The sequence below is a fragment of the Dermochelys coriacea genome, chromosome 10 (genome assembly GCF_009764565.3).
Source record: "Dermochelys coriacea isolate rDerCor1 chromosome 10, rDerCor1.pri.v4, whole genome shotgun sequence".
Lineage (NCBI taxonomy): Eukaryota > Metazoa > Chordata > Testudines > Dermochelyidae > Dermochelys > Dermochelys coriacea.
The window spans coordinates 52639857-52660296 of NC_050077.1; the positions used below are offsets into that span (position 1 = coordinate 52639857).

Genomic DNA, 20440 nt, shown 5'->3' on the forward strand with positions numbered 1-20440 from the left:
TGGCCAAGGGCTATAGGGCAAACAGCACCTCATGCCAAATGTCACTGGCTCTTGAATTTTAACACTCTGCTAACAGCCACCTACTGCTAGCTACACAGTGTTCACAGTGTATCTGCCTCAAAATGATGAAATCTGAGAAAACCCTATCATAATTTAAGTAAAGTATAACACGATCCAATAGCTGGAAATTGAAGCTAGACAAATTCAGACTAGAAATTAGGCATATATTTTTAACGGTGAGTGTAAATAACCATTGGAACAATTTAACCAAGGGCAATTGAGAATTCTCCATCACCGACAACTGTTAAATCAAGAATGTGTGTGTTTTTTTTTTAAACAAGATCTGCTCTAGGAATTATTTTGGGGAAGTTCTATGACTTCTGATATGCAAGAGGTAAGACTAGATGATCACAACGATCCCTTCTGTGAAACAACAAGGGACATCTTACCTTTTCAGTGACAGCACGAGCACATTCTATCAACTCCCTCTTGGTGTAGCTGTCCGTAGGGCAAATCTGTAGAGCTCCAGCTTTCTGTACTAGAAAGATACATCCATGACCAAGATCCTGTACCCGAGTCCTGATCTGGAATCCTATCTAGATAGGCAACAAATTGTGGTGAAGGGGAGATAGGAGACAAAGAAGGTGCTTAGAATGTTGAGGCTTTGAATAAATGGAAACATTGTAAAACTTGCACAATTTTTGTTGCAAATATTTGTCCACCAGTACAGTTCCTGCTAAAATCAGAAATAAGGGCCAGATTTTGACATCTCTTATTCATGCTAAGTCGCATCTTAATCCACAAGTGGTCCCCTCGACTTCAATGGGACTACTCATGGAGGAGGAATACTATTTGACCTGAGCTAGGGGATCAAAATCTGGACATGTCTTATGTGATTAGCACAGGGAATTTACCCAGATCTAATTTAGGCATTTCTAAAAGATAGTAGAAACATCACAAAAATGTGTACGTCTCCGTGCGGCAATATTTCTTTGCCCAAGATATAAAGCAAAAATGAACTGCTTGTTCTCAGGGTGAGCTGACCTCAAGGCATACAGGCTCCTCCTCAACTCTGATCAAACTAGGTTGAGGAGTATATAAGCATAGTTCCGAGTACCTCAGTTTCATTCACAGATGAATCTAGCACAAGTTCTTGGCTATTCATTTATTCTCCAATACTTAGCACATCCCTATAAAATAGCCAAACCTATATTTACCTCTAAATGCATCACTATTTCAGATTTACTATTAATCTTGAAATGGAGTCCAGCCGTGTGGTCTGAGAAACACGAACCAATGCTAGTTTTAGTACTGCTACATATGTTTACATATAATTGTGTGTGTATTTTGGTTAATATGTAAGTAGGAATTGCAGCTATTAGTTTCAATAATGAAATTATTTCTACTTAAAGCTGAAATTAATGTGCACTATTTTAATAAACAAATGTTAATTATGTCTAACAATACCCTTGATGAATATAAGTCATTGATTTTGACTTAGCTATTCAGCACCAAGAATATTTAAAAAAAACCTCAAGTGAACTGTCAGTGGGGAGGTGTAATAAATAAGTCAAAAGCTGTTTGAAGGTATTTTGTCTTGATAATCTGATACTGTAACTGGCCAATGGAGCTAAACACCAACGGCCTAAGAATCAATAGGGGAAAAAGCAGTCATATTCACTGATTCAAAGATTTTTAATCATGCCCTGAGTACCATACACATGATGGAGAAAGAGGACAATGACCATTCCCTTCCTTCTATTATCTCTCTGACTCTCTCTCTCAGTGCAGTATGATATATGTCAGCGGTTCTCAAATGGTGGGTTGGGACCCCATTTTAATGGGGTTGCCAGGGCTGGCTTAGACTTGCTGGAGCCTGGGTCCAAAGCTGAAGCCCGAGCCCCGCCATCTGGGGTTGAAGACAAAGTCAGAGAGCTTCAGCTCTCGATGGCAGGGTTCAGGTTACAGGCCCCCTGCCTGCAGCTGAAGCCCTTGGGCTTGGGCTTTGGTCCCCCTGGCCTGGGATGATGGGGCTTGGGCTTTGGCCTCACTACCCGGGGTGGTGGGGCTCAAGCTTTGGTACTCCCTCCTGGGGTCCTGTAGTAATTTTTGTTGTCAGAAAAGGGGTCGCAGTGCAATGAAGTTTGAGAATCCCTGGTATATGTGAAACGGTTTGAGGAGAGGAGAAAAAAGTATGTTATGTGATTCATCAAATCATGAGACTGGGGGAAATGATCTGTAGTGAATAACTAGAGAAATGTCTCCAATTTTCTGTTTCCAGGTTGCCTGCAAGCAGTTGGAAACTTTCCAGTTATTCTGGAGAACAGTTCTTGTCTGTGGAGTGTTGCAAACAATTTGTTTCAAATATTTGATGATCGACGTTGAGTTGCTGTTCATGCTTGATTGGATGTTTCTGTCCTCTGATTTGGTGAGTAACTCCTATAATCTGGCTTGTAGTGTGAACACACACACTTTTAGAAATTAAAAGCTTAATTTCTTTGGCCTCTAATATTTGCTAATTTGTAACATTCCTAACAGAAAATTAGTGCCTGAGATATTTCATAAAAAGTGAGATAAAAAGGGATAAGAACAGTAGAAACAAACTTGTTTAAAAACTTAAATATTAGTAGAAAAAGTTTTGCTATATTTCGCAGCTCTAATTCACATACACTTTGGATGAGCAATGCTGCAACAGAATGCATGTTAGAGCCTACATGTATATATATGTATACAGTATTGTTCCAGCTGCGTCTGTATTGTAAATAAATATCTAACTACAGATGTTTTCCATAGGTGGTCAAATGCCACAGTAGTGAAAGTGGCGCAAAATGGGTAATGGCAAACAGTAGCTGACTTATGATTCAACTGTGATGAAAACGAAGATGGCAATATTTTGGACTTTATGCCAACAAGATGGAATATAACCATTTTCTATTAGTTCCTCCTTCCCTTCAGAGAAAATAATAGCATTAAAGCTTTTATCTGGTTGTGTGTGCTGTATGCTTGAATCGACTCTTTTTTAAAAGGTATTGATAGAGCACTAAAACAGATAGGCCCAAACCTGAAATCTGACAGAAGAGAGAGAGGTTTGAGTACAAATCTTCAGATCTGAAACTGCACCTTTGGTTCTGATCCAAACCATGGAACGGGGCCTATAAGGCAATGTTAGGCCCATGTGGAATCCTTCTGAAAATCCCACCCAATGTATCTTACTACCCAGTATTTCCAGTATCAATGGGACAAAGACTGTGTCTTCCTACACGTTGGACAAACAGATGGTTGACAAGACTGAAGTACAGTAAACAGAATTTTCCTGTCTGGGAAAATATTTACTGTATTCATTTTAAATGATCTCAGAAATGTTTCAGAGAAAACACCCCTACTACCAGAAGGTTGTAGTCCTATTTTCTATTTGACTGCACAAGAGAAGACTCAGACTTGGGGATAACTGTAGCTGCATTATAGCAACAGGGTGGACTACTGTCTTTGGTTACTGTACCCCCCCCCCACATTAAAGTGCAAGAGAATACTTAATGTTGACACCACTGTGCATTCAGAGTTTAGAGGTCTAAAAACTGCAGACCTCCTCTGGTTCAGCTGTGGCTGCTGCCATTCGGCCCTGGAGAGCCAAATGCCCATAGTCATTGGTCATTTGTGATGCAAGTCCTCCCAACTCCTCCGGGTTAGTAACCGACTTAGTCATCTGAAAAAAGAAAACAAGCAATAAAACAACGACAGGCATAAAACCAGCTTGTTAATACTCCACACTGCCTAGAAGCACACAAGTATGTTTTTGCAGCACCAGTGAATGGGTACCTCCTGCTGTTTTAGCAATTCAGTTTCCAGCTAGAATTCTATGAGCCAAAAAGACAAGCAAACATGCTTTATTAGAACCACAGTAACTAGACACCCACAGAACACGAAGTAACTGAGGAGCAGTTAGAAATGGAAATATACTCCTCAGTACAGTAAATGACTGCAGAAGTACTCTACTCTCAGCTTAGTAGGTGAATTTGGGGAGGGGTAGAGAGGGGCGAAGAGTGCTTCACACTGCACAACAGCAGCCTCTCTATTTGGCACTGATGGGCTAAGCAACCCACTCTCTTCTAGACCCTCCTCAGCCCACTGATGGTCACCATGATGTGGAGTGGAAGGATCTTAAGTGCATCCTAAGACTCACAGAACGTGAAAGACCTCTGGGGCAAGAAGGAAATGGCTGGAAATGTACAAAATGAAGAGTTTCTGATTTGGGAGCACAAAAAGTGAAACTTTCCCTGGAATATTTGCCAACTCTGTGAAGGTGACATTATTCCATTTCTGCTTGTGAAAACAGGTGAAAAGGAGTGATATTCCAGCCATCGGATAAACCATAAACTGGCCTTAGACAAATTCCTAATGTGCACAGAGAAGAGCTAACTGCTATCTGTTGAAATGACAACTTACTACAGTACCTGCAAAGATTCTCTCTCTCTCATTTTTTTGGCAAAACCAATTTTTTTTTTGCACAGCAAGGTAGGGTGGTTTTTTTTGTAGTGTGCAATAATGTTATCCTTATATTTAAAAAAGGTAGCGTATTTACTAATGGATGAACACCGTTTATTATATTAACCATTACTATGACTCATCAGAATCAAGAAAGGACCTAATTAGCCAAAGATCCCTCCCTACTTCATTTAATGCCCAACTGAATCACAGCACCAGGAATTCTGTGAGAGAAAACAAGAATTTGACCATTGCTCATTTCATGAATTTAACAATTATCTTGCAAGGTTTAATTTTAATTAAGAGATAAAGTTAAAGAATAATTAAGTATCACACCCCAAAGGGCTAATGTAGGCAAGAAACTTATGACAGGACAAGATTCCAATGATTTGAAGGGTTGATTAAAGCTCTTTCAACACACACCTTCATTTGTTTCTCATATCTCATAAGCCTCAAGAGAAGTACTTGAAATCACATTCCACTAATATATACATCTCATGCCAAAGAATCACTGTTAACAAAGACTTCCCAATTCGATGGCTTTTCTCATTACAGTAGGAGGAATATAGCCTCTTTTAAATTGTAAAACTGGCTAGAAAAGGTCTATTTAAAACCAGCTGTGGAGTGTTAACAGACTGCTTCATGATCAAATTAACGAAATGAATCGGTTGGTCTTAGTTCAGCCTCTAGTGGTAAGAAATCCTGAGCTGTAAAATGTTCTGGCACAGTCAAACCATTGTTTCAAGACAGGCTCAAGTAACAGACCAGCTCAAGTATTATTCTCTTGATGGGGATATAAATCATATCAACGTCTACAACAGTCTAAATCATTTAGGCCCAAAACAGATCAATAATGACATGGTGGACAGAGTTTTGTACTACTGCTATCCCTAACTTCATTCTCTCCCCAGTAATCAGCATAACTTTCTTTTTGCTTCACTTTATTTGTTCCTGAATGCTATATTTCTATCCCATGCCCTCCACCCTCTTCATCATGGAGGCATCTCTTTTGGTTACTGTCAATTTTTAGCACAGGCCTGATAAGGTGTTCTCTACTGTTTTCATAGCTTGTTCTTTTGGGCAGCAAGGTACAGAGAATAGCGTATACTCTTTAAAGGCCCGTACTTTGAGTTAGCCAGAGAGAGATCCAACAGAATGACTCTGCTGGTAGTGCACTCCTGTCCATCATGCTATCAGGTTCCAATGAAGAAGTCCAGGAAATGGTGTCAACACCCTTATTTGCCTACCCACAAAACAGATCAACTGGAAGTCAATGTCACAAAGAAGAGGCTCCAGTTGGAATTGGTTCAGATGAACACTACAGCGGTTTGAATTTCTTATGCATACTCAGCAGTTGTTACCCAGCTATTTTATAGAACACTTCCTAGTTTCTCTTACCATTTCCTGTGCTGTTACAGCAATGGCTTTAGAATATTTCACTACAGTAGTTTGATAATCAACAAATGTTCCCTTTGGATCTGGAGGTGTGCCCTCATCCAGCTGTGGAGAGAGGGGAAAACATGAAAGCAATGACAGGCATGCAGGGGACACATATTACTAAACCTTTCAGTCTAGTACTGCAATTGTACAACACAGAGTTAAATAAAAAATGAGCTCAGATGTACAGTAAAGCTTCGTAGCTTATATCACTAATTTCATGTCATTTGTATAGAATATGCAGTTTAGTGCCCACATATTCAACTAGTTCTGACTTTCTTCCCAAGTTCACTTTTTCTTTTAGTTTCCCTGACCCGCAGCCCATTAGATCTAAAAATGATTGTACGATGATCACAAGACAGATCTTTCACCTGAATAGTCTCTCATAAAACTTTCCATTCTGCATATCACTCAGCTACCAAAATGCCAGAGACTGAGTAAAATTAAACAAGAAACCCTGTATAAATAAATTGTTTAATTTTTTTTTTTTTTTTTTTTTTTTAGCAAGAGATGATGGAAAATGTACTTGCTTAATAGGTTAAACTTCTCCATACCTTCCTTTTGAGACAAGCATACTCCCAACTTACTAGTTACGTTTTTCTCACAAACCTTGCTAATTATCTTAGGAAAAGACTTTTCAGATGTGGCCTCCTCCACTGTGTTCCTCAAGTTCATCTCATTTTCCCCGCCATGAACCAGACTAACTCGTTTTAGAAGACAACATGACAGAAAATAGCATCCAGAATTTATAGGACTACTATACGCATTTCTGCCACAAAAGGTAGTTCCCCAGACAAGAAAATAAAGATTACAGTTTTGAGACACTCCCCTTCAAGGGAAGATAATTGCTAACCCATCCTTCTGATTTCTCTTCCTAGAAAGACCCACATACTCGGTTGCTATGCAACAGCTTTCTACTTGTTATTTTGTGTTAAAATTGGCAAACTCCTCTACATATGGATATGCAACCGGAGTGTCATTTAAGAAAAACTGAGGGCAGGGAGAGGGAGATGTTTTATCATAAAGAACATTATATGGGATATTATATCCTGAAAAGTTGAATGTGTGTGAGTGAGCATGCAAGATGTGAAAATCATAATGGAGGACATAGACTGATGAAAAGCCTGGCTGAGGGGAAGGAAAATAACTGCCCATTTTTCTCCATAGCGAATGACCACCGATATATTAGTTAGGTTTTGTTTTCTCTTTGACCTTCATGTATTTCATTCAAGTGTAAGCTTCAATTCTTTGAGGTTGGTTCAAAATGAACAAGCGAATGAGGAATCTGAACAAAGCGTTAATCATTGATCAAGTTCCGAGGGACGTTACTCCTAATCTCAAAATTCTGAAATGGCAGAGTTTTGTACCAACAACGTTTACCACATTCAACCTGACCTCAGAACCGAATCCTAGTTGTGAAGAGTCTTCCAATAGGAGAAAAACATATTAAGTTTGGGATGGGTGGGGGGAGGGTAAGGAACAATGTTCATGAGAGAAGACTTGATACAAACCCTGGCAGACAGAAAGGAAATTCTTAGTACATAGAGATAAAAATGGTCAAAGCAAAAACTGAAAATTACAGGCTGCAAACATCATTTAAAGCAGATGCCGTCTAACATACTCTCCTGTATGCGATTAAATCAAGCAGCCCAGCACTATGTCTCCAGCCAACTGAAGCACTGGGATACCATACCATGAACCAGTACACAGAGATATCTGAAAACAGTTATTTCCTCTTTAGAGCATGCTTTCTTTTTAATTTGAATATCAGAAATGTTTCTATCACCTGTCATTTCAGAAACTTGTTATGTATATTGTTATCTTTATCAAATAAGATAAAACAAGACCTAGTCTAAGTCTAAGAAGGGAGAGTCACTTAATGAGGAAAAAACCCTATATTGTAATGCTAAACCAATACTACTCCAGTGCTCATTTAACAAATCAGTTTAACCCATTTCCAAGACCAAATAATTTAAATTTCTAATTTTTGATTGTTTTCTTAAATACTGGCACACCACTCAATGCAATAGGTCTCCAAAATAATCCTACCCAACCAGTGCGAACAAAAGGGCATGATTTTGTGTCTATTGAAAGTGCAAGTTCCATCATGTGCATCAGTGCTATTTTGCAATTAATGCTAATAATCTCCTAGTTTTATAGTTTCATACAGTAGGTTTTGTTGTGATTGCTGGACCTACAAAGTCACCCTAACCTCAACTGTAAAAAGCATTTGAAAGTCTGCAAGATGTTACAAGAACCACGAAAAACAGGTCATGTTGTTTACAATACTGAATGTTTTAAACTGGTGCAAGAGAATGAAACAGAGAAACTGGGTTAGTCTAAACAAAAAAGGCCATGTGGCTATAATCCAAGGACTGCTGAAATTATACCTGTTAAAAACAGATGATGTGGAGCTGGAAGTTAATGTAACAAAACGAGTGAGACAGACATTAGTCCTAATTGGTGGACAAAATAATGAGGTGGATGAACTATGCTGCCCACTTTTCCCCTTTTTGAGTTATTAAAAAGAGTCTGAAAAAAACAAAACAAAAAAACACTCTCTCTCTCATCCGCATCCCAGCTCATCTTGTCACATTGCATCTTCCCTGTTTCCCAGACAGAAGGAACAAACTAGACTGATAGACTTTCTTCCACAAGGAAGGCCAGCTGGCCTTGCTCTTTTTTAAGTAACTTTGTCTTCACCTATGAGTGTTGAAAGTCATCATATTATCAGGACATCCAGTCCTCAGCCCACCTGGGGGGGAATATCTATTTACTAGCACTGCAAAGCCACGTAGGATCCTGTATTGCATTCCCTTGTTGTGTTATCTTCTGTACCAATATTTTGTTCCTCCTATTCTATCTCACTCTCCTGGCTTTGCATCAAATCCTGAAGTCAATCTTATTACATTCAACCAAACCTGTCTTGTCTAAAAAGAAAGGCTGCAACCAAATGATGGCCCTAACTAGACTGTAACTAACCAGGGTCCAAGCAGTAGGTGTCATGGTTGACTTGCCGGCCAAAGCATCCACTCGTAACTAATCAGTGTTCCAGAAACATCAGCCAAAGCCTATTTCACCCATCTTTTCTATCCTGTCACTCCTTCACCTTGTATCTGTCTGTCTGTTAAGAACAGGACAAGTGACTGCTCTTCAGATCAGGACTGAGAATAAAATTAACCTTTTCCTTTCCATCAAAGAATCTTTTCCTTTTCGTCTCGGAAAATAAGAGACACTGATATTTTGACTGCAAAAGGAGAGAGAGGCTTTGGTAAGGTCTGATTAAGTTTGTTTGCATAATCACTCAAGCACAGTTTCAATGCAAATGCTTGTTTTCATTTCTTGTTCTTTCTGGTGTTTAATCAATAAACTTTCAATTTGAATGAATGCTTTTTGAGTGTTTGCCAAGTAACTGAGTAAAAAGCAAGGACTTTGTTTAAAAACCATGCCCAACCCACCTCTTACTGTTTGCAGGATAGTGAAAGAGTTTAGAAACTCTTCAGGCCTTTATGATCAATATCAATACAACAGGTTCCATCAGCACAGAAAGCTGAACTGACTTAGCACTGGCCATTTAAGGAACATTTAGCATACGGCTCTCTGAACTACTTCAGTGATACAATGGAACATATATTAAATATTAAGCAATTGTTGCCATTATCATCTAGAATAACCATTACTTTCCTTCCATGTAATTTGGGGTTACTACATACCCAATACTCACCTTGCTCATGGCCTCAGCTATTGAGTCTACCATACCTCCAACCATGCCCACTTCACTGGCAGCTTCATTCAATGTAACCATTATATCATCCACTGCCTCCTTCATCAGCTGAGCAGCCTCTGTGATTGCATCATGAGTGTGAGATGCCTGTATAGGGGAGAGTAAGAGAAGAGAGATAATATTAAAGACTCATCTCTGCAGGAGTAGTCATTTGTTCTGCAAGTAATGCTTATTATGGCAACACCTCGTGGCAGTTTTAACCTCTTTGAAAATCTCATTTCAAGCTAAACAGGGACTGATTCATGATACATGATACTGAAGAGACTGATTCATGATACATATCAATCTCACATGAATGAGAATGCTTCTTTAAACAAGACCATGCCTCATTCACTCAATATACCCCAAATTCAGAGTAGTTTAAAAAAAGAACAAGCCCTTTTCCGTGACAACAGATTAAGGAAAATGATCACCATGTAAATGCAGTGGAAATAAAACTAAAAGAAAGGCAACAGATCATTCCAGTTTTAAACCGGTTCAGAAAAGGCCTTGTCATAAATGGTAGCTGTATGGCTCAAATGTGGTTAATCTTTACCAATTATGTACCTGAGAAAAGCAATGGAAGCCATTTAGCAGGGATAATTTTAAATAACATTTAGGACATTGAAAACTGCATTGCTAAGGTTCCTGCCAGAAAGGCAGTAGGGCACCTAGTCTTTCAATATAGCCTGTTTATGCCACATGACTTGAAAATTAGATTAAAGCATAAGCAGAAAGGAAGAACATTTTGCACATACTGGGTTTGGAACGCGTCCCACACATGTGCAATTAACAAAGCACTAGGTAGGAACTAAGACTCTTGAGAGATTCTTCCATAGTCATCTTTCTTGACACAGGTAATTATTCCAGAGTTCTGTAATCAAACACCCTCTCTCATATGATTAGGGTCTACATAAACAAGCTCATTTGCTATTCAATAGAACCATATAATCAGTAAAAACTAAAAATCCAGGTAGAAACACATTTTTGTTTTTACACAAAGAACTTAAGAAAACAAGAGAAAATATGGAGAGGAGAACACGCTTTCCTTTAATGTGGGCATTTCTAAATTTCATTTTTCTATAGCATCTCCTGCCCAGAACAGGATTACATGTGTGATGCACTCTATATGATTTTATAAAAATATGCTAATGAGTATGAATACAGTGTAACTGGAATATGCTTCATGAAAAAGGTCTTTTGTATGGTATCATTACAAAGCTTATAATATACTGAGTGTGGTCATCCTATTTGTATAAATGTATCACTCTTGTATCTGAAACTAGAAATATGAAATATAACTCAGACCCTTTTGTAATTATGCAAAGTGTGGGCCATTAATGGTGGTTGGGAATCTTGATGGCTCCCATCAGCCAGGACAATTGACTGTGGATGGCTGTTTTCAGGCAGGCCCTCCTGTGAGTCAGACTGGCAGGAATGAAGGCTTGAAGTCTCACAGGAAATGTGACCATGTCACCTGGTACTGAAATCCATCTTAAACCTGGTGCTTTTCCACTGGGGATGGGGACGGCAGGGGGTGGGGTGGGGGGGACCAAACCAGAGAGACAAAGGATTCCTGCCTTGTGCCAAAGCCATATAAGGGGGTGGAACAGAACAAAGGAGGAGCCATCATGAGAAATCCCTTAGCTACCACCTGAGCTGGAATAAGGGCTGTACCAGGGGAAAGGACTGTGCCCCGACTAGGAAGGTGTCTAGTCTGTGAAAGAAACTTATTGAAACACCTCTAAGGGTGAGGTTCTATCTGTATTCTGTTTGATTAGACATAGACTTGTGTGTTCTATTTTATTTTGCTTGGTAATTCACTTTGTTCTGTCTGTTACTACTTGGAACCACTTAAATCCTACTTTCTGTATTTAATAAAATCACTTTTTACTTATTAATTAACCCAGTGTATGTATTAATACTTGGGGGGGACAAACAGCTGTGCATCTCTCTCTATCAGTGCTATAGAAGGTGAACAATATACAGGGTAAAACGGATTTATTTAGGGTTTGGACCCCATTGGGAGTTGGGCGTCTGAGTGTTGAAGACAGGAACACTCCTGTAAGCTGCTTTCAGTTAAGCCCACAGCTGTTAGGGGATGTGGTTCAGACCTGGGTCTGGGTTTGCAGCAGGCTAGCGGGTCTGGCTCAAACCAGGCAGGGCATTGAAGTCCTAAGCTGACAGGGCAGGAAAGCAGGGGCAGAAATAGACTTGGCACATCAGGTGGCAACTCCCCAAAGGATTTCTGTGATCCAACCCGTCACAACATGCTTTTCAGTCACTTATAAATTGAAGAGAACAGGAAGTTTTAAGGCAAGATTTAAACAATGGAAGTGACTCTGGGTCAGAGAGAAAGAAAGAGCGAGCGCAACACACACAAAATCTTTTACCAAGGAGAAGTTCAGTGTGAGTTTAAGTTATAGCCAGGAGTTGATAGAATGAAGACAGCCACGATAAGACTAAGCCTTAAGTTAACAACAAGGTGACATAGAAGGATAAAAGAAATATAGAGGAGAGCTGAGGATAAGGTCTGGAGCACACCCCACAATCCCTGGAAGTTGTAAAGCTTCAACCAAAGGTGAAAGACAAGCAGTTAAAAGGGGAGGTTTCAAATGAAGAGAGGGAGGGAAGGGGACAAAAATGATTCCTTGCTCAAGGTACCCAAGGTTTATAGTATTGGCCAAACTGAGGTCAAGTAGAGTTGATGAAGAGGACCCAATACACTTTAAATTTTTTTGGTTCAAAACCCTGTAGGTAATAATCAGGGCAGGGCAGGCAGCTTTCTCGTCCAAAAGAAACATTTCAGAAAAATTCCTTACTAAGCTCATTCTTCAACACTGTTGGATCATCAACTACTTTGACAAATTTGACTGACAAATTAAGAAAATGAGAGCAATTTACTATTAGGTTTAAGAAGAGTATGTTATAACAAAAAGAAAAGGAGTACCCGTGGCACCTTAGAGACTAACAAATTTATTAGAGCATAAGCTTTCGTGAGCTACAGCTCACTTCATCGGATGCATTTGGTGGAAAAAGCAGAGGAGAGATTTATATACACACACACACACACACACACAGAGAACATGAAACAATGGGTTTATCATACACACTGTAAGGAGAGTGATCACTTAAGATAAGCCATCACCAGCAGCAGGGGGGGGGAAAGGAGGAAAACCTTTCATGGTGACAAGCAAGGTAGGCTAATTCCAGCAGTTAACAAGAATATCAGAGGAACAGTGGGGGGTGGGATGGGAGGGAGAAATACCATGGGGAAATGGTTTTACTTTGTGTAATGACTCATCCATTCCCAGTCTCTATTCAAGCCTAAGTTAATTGTATCCAGTTTGCAAATTAAGGTACCCGCATGGCCCCACAGTATGCCAACATTTTTATGGCTGACTTAGAACAACGCTTCCTCAGCTCTCGTCCCCTAATGCACCTACTCTATTTGCGCTACATTGATGACATCTTCATCATCTGGACCCATGGAAAAGAAGCTCTTGAGGAATTCCACCATGATTTCAACAATTTCCATCCCACCATCAACCTCAGCCTGGACCAGTCCACACAAGAGATCCACTTCCTGGACACTACGGTGCTAATAAGCGATGGTCACATAAACACCACCCTATATCGGAAACCTACTGACCGCTATTCCTACCTACATGCCTCTAGCTTTCATCCAGATCATACCACTTGATCCATTGTCTACAGCCAAGCGCTACGATATAACCGCATTTGCTCCAACCCCTCAGACAGAGACAAACACCTACAAGATCTCTATCATGCATTCCTACAACTACAATACCCACCTGCTGAAGTGAAGAAACAGATTGACAGAGCCAGAAGAGTACCCAGAAGTCACCTACTACAGGACAGGCCCAACAAAGAAAACAGAACGCCACTAGCCATCACCTTCAGCCCCCAACTAAAACCTCTCCAACGCATCATCAAGGATCTACAACCTATCCTGAAGGACGACCCATCACTCTCACAGATCTTGGGAGACAGACCAGTCTTTGCTTACAGACAGCCCCCCAATCTGAAGCAAATACTCACCAGCAACCACACACCACACAACAGAACCACTAACCCAGGAACCTATCCTTGCAACAAAGCCCGTTGCCAACTCTGTCCACATATCTATTCAGGGGATACCATCATAGAGCCTAATCACATCAGCCACACTATCAGAGGCTCGTTCACCTGCGCATCTACCAATGTGATATATGCCATCATGTGCCAGCAATGCCCCTCTGCCATGTACATTGGCCAAACTGGACAGTCTCTACGTAAAAGAATGAATGGACACAAATCAGACGTCAAGAATTATAACATTCAAAAACCAGTTGGAGAACACTTCAATCTCTCTGGTCACTCGATCACAGACCTAAGAGTGGCTATCCTTCAACAAAAAAGCTTCAAAAACAGACTCCAAGGAGAGACTGCTGAATTGGAATTAATTTGCAAACTGGATACAATTAATTTAGGCTTGAATAGAGACTGGGAATGGATGAGTCATTACACAAAGTAAAACTATTTCCCCATGGTATTTCTCCCTCCCACCCCACCCCCCACTATTCCTCTGATATTCTTGTTAACCGCTGGAATTAGCCTACCTTGCTTGTCACCATGAAAGGTTTTCCTCCTTTCCCCCCCCCTGCTGCTGGTGATGGCTTATCTTAAGTGATCACTCTCCTTACAGTGTGTATGATAAACCCATTGTTTCATGTTCTCTCTGTGTGTGTGTGTGTGTGTGTGTGTATAAATCTCTCCTCTGCTTTTTCCACCAAATGCATCCGATGAAGTGAGCTGTAGCTCACGAAAGCTTATGCTCTAATAAATTTGTTAGTCTCTAAGGTGCCACGGGTACTCCTTTTCTTTTTGCGAATACAGACTAACACGGCTGCTACTCTGAAATATGTTATAACAGTTCGGCATGTTTTAGAAACAGTATTAACTGGGTTGAATGTGCTTTGGACCAGATTATTCTTAGAACTTAAAAAAAGACTCAAAATTTGAAGTACAAAAAAGGGACTACACCTCCTTTGACCAGCTCCATTTAATACAGTATATCAGATGAGTAATTCTCACAACCTATTGCTATTATAAACAGCTTAATGTATATGCTTGTGATGAGGCATAGCAATATGCCTGTTGATCTACTGCTAATACAGGGACCAAAAGGAATGAGTTAGTCTTTCTTGGCCCTGAAATTCTTTCAGCTGAATCCACATTAATTTTTTTCTCCAGTTTGAGATATTTTCCAGAGAGACCTGTACACCTTGAATTTTCAACTCTCCATAGGCTATTACCCCAGCCCAAATACACGAGCTGAAGCTGGCAGAAATACCAATACCTTCTTACAAATCACGCATAAATGAATTGTGCTCTCAACTCCTGGGAAAGCTAATGGCACTGGGTAAAAATGTTTAAAGGGAAAATATAGCCCCCCACCCCTTTCCCCCAAACAGCCCACAAATAATGAAGCGATTTCTTTTACATAAGGGGAATAAGGTGACAAAGTTTGATTTCTGAACGCAAGCAACATAGCTCAGATGATTTAGTTAAGTCCAGTGAGGAGCTTCATGCATATTGTAGTTCATCCTTCATCCTCCATCATTTCCCTTTGCATTTTTGCTGGTATCATCTTCCTTCCTGTGCTTCGGTTATTTTTAGGCAAACCTTCAGTGACAGATACAACATCTAGATATTGTGCACACTGAAGAGATTAAGTATCTTGTAGGGATACAAAACAATTAAGAATATATAAAATTTAAAGCTGAAAGCTCTGCTTGGTTTGAATGAATCATCAGGCAGCAGTTCTTTATTACATTTGTTCCTCCTCTGTATTTCATTTCAGCGACACAACGAGCTTCAGAAAAGATTTCCTTGTCAGGCATCTTCAGAACAGATGGAACCATCTTTGTTCACTCTACTCTACAAATGTAAACTGAGCAGCCAAGCGCAAGCAGCAGAAAAGGTAAACAATGGCTGCATTGATCAGAAGTCTTTTCCAGGCTACACAATAGACTTGCGTGTATGTGGCAAAGTGAAGTATAAAAGCCTATGTATGCAAGTATTGGCTCACCTGGTGGCACTGCATTGGATATACTCAAGCTAATGCAGTATTTTTTTAAGCATTAAGTTCTAAATTAACTCTTGCAGGCGTCATTAAATATCAGCCCTGATGTTCTTTGGTATTGCGAACAATTGAGGATACAGCGTTTGTATTTGCCTGTCATCTCTGCCCTATATCCTAGATCTGTGATACTGCATTATTTTATGTCAATAATAATGCCCAATTCATTAATCAAGAAGAAGTGGAGGAGGTGAATGAAGGAAGTCAGTGTTTACTGAACAAGATGAGGTAATAGGCAATCAGAGCAAACCCTGAAGAAGAAACAAGGCAACAGCCAAATATGCTCTCTACCACATTTTAAAACACACTCTGGGATTTAGATAACATAAGTTGAAACATACAATCACCATCCGATTTATTTAAATACCATAGAGGTGTTGCACTTTTTTTTTTTTTTTTTTTGAAGTACTATGAACAATTCAGACTGCATGAATGTGTGAGTGAGTACAGATGGGACAAAAGTGTTAGGATTAAACTGTGCAACTGCAGGTGCTCTGAAAGAAGAGCTGGTAGCAGACAAACTTACAACGTAATTTTCAGGAACCAATTGTGTCGTAAGTCCGAGGACTGCCTGTACACTAAAGAGTATTTTACTGACTATTCAAAGGGATGGGCTGAACTGACCCTGTCAGGATTCGAAGATTTGATTAAGTGTTCCAAACCTGATACTTGTATCTCCAAGCCATCCCTTCTCTCTGCCCTGTTAATCACAGAAGCACCTTCACACAGCATGCATGGACTCTTTTGTTCAGGGATCTTGTTAAGGAATAAGATTTTTAAAATTATATTTTCAACCAAATATATATATGAGCGGGGGGAGGGGGGGGGGAGGAAGGGAAGTATACAGTAAAATTTGTGTCCATCCTGTTTGTTAGCTGCTGTAAATCAGTAGTGACATGCTGTACCATTACTAACTCCAACACTGGAAAACTGGAGGCATTTTTTAGTTCATATATTGAGCAAGCACTATTATATTCTAATCACCTCTAAATTAAATGGACATTATATTTGGCTCTGTTACTATGTATTCTTTATTTCCTGATCCTTAAAAAAGTACTTAGGGTTTTTTTCAGATACTTGGGGAGCCATTTTGTAAATCAACTTATTCCTTTTCTTCTACCAAAAGCATAAATGAGGCAAAATCTTTAAGTTATTCATCAGTTCAGCTAACATCTAATGGGTGAGACTTATTTCCTATACATTTTTCTAGAGGTCTTAATATACTGTTATATTACAACAGCTTTGCAAAACTGTCAAATATTTGGAAACCAAGCACAAAATTCTATTTTCCTGTCCTTTACCATGACAATTATGGCGGTAATTAAATAAATTAATGAAAAAGTTAAAGCAGGCTAGTATACACTAAAGATGAATGCTTAATGTATATACAAGCATTTTTCTATATCATACGGAACTAAAACTTTGTGTGCATGCTTAGAACATTATTCATAATACTTCACACAGCAGTCAGAATATAGTTTGCCCCTAGTAATCTTAGCTTGCTGCTATTTTTCACAATTGAAAGGAAAACAACAAAGACTTAAATCCTTAGGAAAACAACAAACTTGCAGAAGGGCTTATCTGTGAGTTACTATTATGAGAAAATAAAATATCTGATAATTAACATACTATCCTATTGTCCACTGCTACTTTCTAAATTCCACTCTAACACTGCAGGATTCATTTCAGATGACTGTTTCTAATGACCGCTCCCATTTCATTACACACATGTACTATACCTTGGGATTTCCTCCTCCTTCTTTGGCTGCATACAGCATTTGGAGGGCAGATTCTGCTAGTGTCTTTGTCTGGTCCAGGACAGTCATCTGTTGCTGATGATCTAGCATCTTGGATGCCACACCAACTGCAGCTAAAATCAGGGGTTCAAAGTAACTCGCCAGTTGAGTAACCTAAGACAACAGAGATGATGAAAAGCTTGTAATCCAGTTTCTGAGAGGACACAACACCCCTCTCTAATTAACATCAAGGAAATCTTTAGCTGTTTTTTTTAGCATAATTTGAACACACCTTCATAATGCTTCAGATTTGCATGAAATATAGTCATTCTCTCTCTTCTTCAGCTGTGAAGGCTGCAATATAGCAATGCTTCCCTCTCACATGTTCTCAACTTTGTGTGTGAGACTCTGACATCAGATCCTATTGTTTTCAAAACTGACATGAAAGTCAGACAGTACTTAAGGACATAAACGAAGACAGTCTCCTCCACCACATGGGGAAGGATCTGTAATTAAAAGCTGGAATTTCTCATCTTTGGTTACAGACAACAGAAAACAGAGTAGAATGGTATTGCACCTGGAATTTCAGAAGAGATTTATTTGATCTCAGATAGACAGTCTGTATTTTTGAACCTTTCAGACAGTTACTGGCTCTATGAAGGAAATTTCTCTGAAAGCCTCATTTAAGTCTTATCCTGAAAAAGAAAGACCTGAATGATTCAGAAACATTTTTTAAGATGCTATATTTTGCTGAAGGGCTAATATTGCTTCAGGATATAGTCTGCTATTCTATCACGAATAAGCAGGTCCGTAAGGAAGTGAAGTGGCCACATCACACGCTTATACTCTTAAGATAAGTGAGCGTCAATAGATTCAAGCACATAACAAGTATAGAAACAGAGGTGGTTCTTATAAACAACATTTAAATGGAAGAATAAACAGTTTCTCAATTGACTAACAAAAAACAGTTTGACAGAAGTTGTCCAATACAAGTTAAATGGAATCAATACCTTGTATATATTTCATTGCAGTACCTCAAGGCCAGTTCCACTGGTGACTTACACTGAGTTAGTTTATTCTGGTTTGACTTTTTTCCTGTACTGAGAGGTTCTTCAAAACCTCATGTAGTCTCATCCTTTCCCCAAGTTACTCAACTAATTCACTGCTGTGCTGCTGAAGACCTTCCACTACCAGCTGAGACACAACTCACCCAAAGGAAATGAGATTTTACTATGTAAAATCTACAACATAAAATGAAAATTTGACAATGCACCTCTCATTTTGTGAATCATCTAGGGGTTCTTAAACTGGGGGTCATGACCCCTAAGGGGTCATGAAATTATTATGTGGGGGTCACAAGTTGTCAGTCTCCACCCCCAAATGCTGCTTTGCCTCCAGCATTTATAATAATGTTAAATATTTTAAAAAAGTGTTTTAAACGTATAAGGGGGTCACACTCAGAGGCTTGCTATGTGAAAGAGATCACCAATGCAAAAGTTTAAGAACCAATACAACATGAAGGGTCTTGGTTCCACTCTAGAAGTAATCAAGAAGGAGCAGGCTTTAAATCTCCTAAAAGATTAAAATATTCTGAGGCCAGACTGCCCTTCTCTGTAACAGAGGTTTTAGGACTTCCCTAAATTAAATCCTGTTGAGATAGAATCCATCTTTTAGAAAAATATCTTATCTTGATTTAAAAATTGCCTCTTATGGAGAATCTATCACAGCTGTTGGCAAGGAAGCCAGTTCAACTTTGGACCTGCTTACTTCAAGGTAAGATATCACAACACATAAATAGCAATCCATCGCGCACTGCTGAAACAGCATGTAGAATATAGCGCACAGTTCTGCATAGCACAGAAGTGGAAAGACATTAAAAGTGAAAGAACTTCTCTGAAAATCTATAAAAATGCTTAATTTTCTGCATTGACTGGCTTAAGAGGAAAAATCAGTAGTACATAAAAACATAATGTAGCTAAAAAGATGTTTATGTCTAATTCAGAAAAACATTGACTAAATGGATAATGGTCAACTAATATTTGAAGTCTGGAAACATCCAAGTAATTCCTCTTCCTTATTTTGGTTACAAAACCATAAACAAGAAACAGAATGACATTAAGGAAAGGTAGGCCGAATATCAAGAGAGACTTTCTAAATGTGAGGTCTATTAAACGGTGGCAAAGTCTTCCAAAGGAAACAGTGGAAACCATATCACTTAATTCATTTAAAACAGTGGACATTCCCACATAGAGAATAGCGGGTTTATTTGGTATATAAAGAACCACCATGCATGGGCAAGAGGATGGAGATGACTATTTAATATCACACATCTTTTCCATCTAGAGCAGTGATGCTCAGACTGTGGCTCTCTAATGTGTCTCCTGAGACTCTTTGGAGAACATGATATCAAAATGCTGTGATTTAATTATTAACCAATCCAAGTGATTAACCAATGAGGATGCTTTTACTATCTTATTAACCAACTGTAGTTGATAAAATAATAATAGTTGGTCAGTCATTTTGCTTTATATATCTCTAAAAACCTAAATATTTCCCTGATCAGACTGTTTAAATATGAATATATAATACTGTAGTAAATGAAACAATGAATTTATTCTGTTGCGGCTCTTTTGGATAATGCTGATTGCTCCTTTAGCTCCTGAACCACTGAAGTCTGAGTATCACTGATTTAGAGTTTGAGATACTATGAGCCAAAGACAACACTGATCTAAGCACAGTATACAAAGTTGCTAGAAACCAAGGCAATATCAAATGCCTCAGTTATTTGATGATTATCCAAAACTAAATAGACACAAATAGACATCAAGTGTTCAGAAAATCTAGCACATGTAGACAAAAATAAAAGAAATAATTCTT

The 20440-nt window shown here is 39.1% G+C and overlaps 1 protein-coding gene across 4 annotated transcripts in view; it reads right to left on the reverse strand.

Annotated features, from left to right (window-relative positions):
• Positions 1-20440, reverse strand: part of TLN2 (talin 2) — a 352127-nt gene that overhangs the window by 49610 nt on the left and 282077 nt on the right. For all 4 annotated transcript variants that reach the window (XM_038419198.2, XM_038419194.2, XM_038419199.2 and 1 more), the window contains 5 exons: positions 17567-17737; positions 9644-9790; positions 5881-5982; positions 3584-3703; positions 450-596 (listed from right to left, as the gene is read on the reverse strand). In XM_038419198.2, the coding sequence (XP_038275126.1) occupies positions 450-596; positions 3584-3703; positions 5881-5982; positions 9644-9790; positions 17567-17737 (687 nt within the window). The remainder of the gene's footprint in view (positions 1-449; positions 597-3583; positions 3704-5880; positions 5983-9643; positions 9791-17566; positions 17738-20440) is intronic.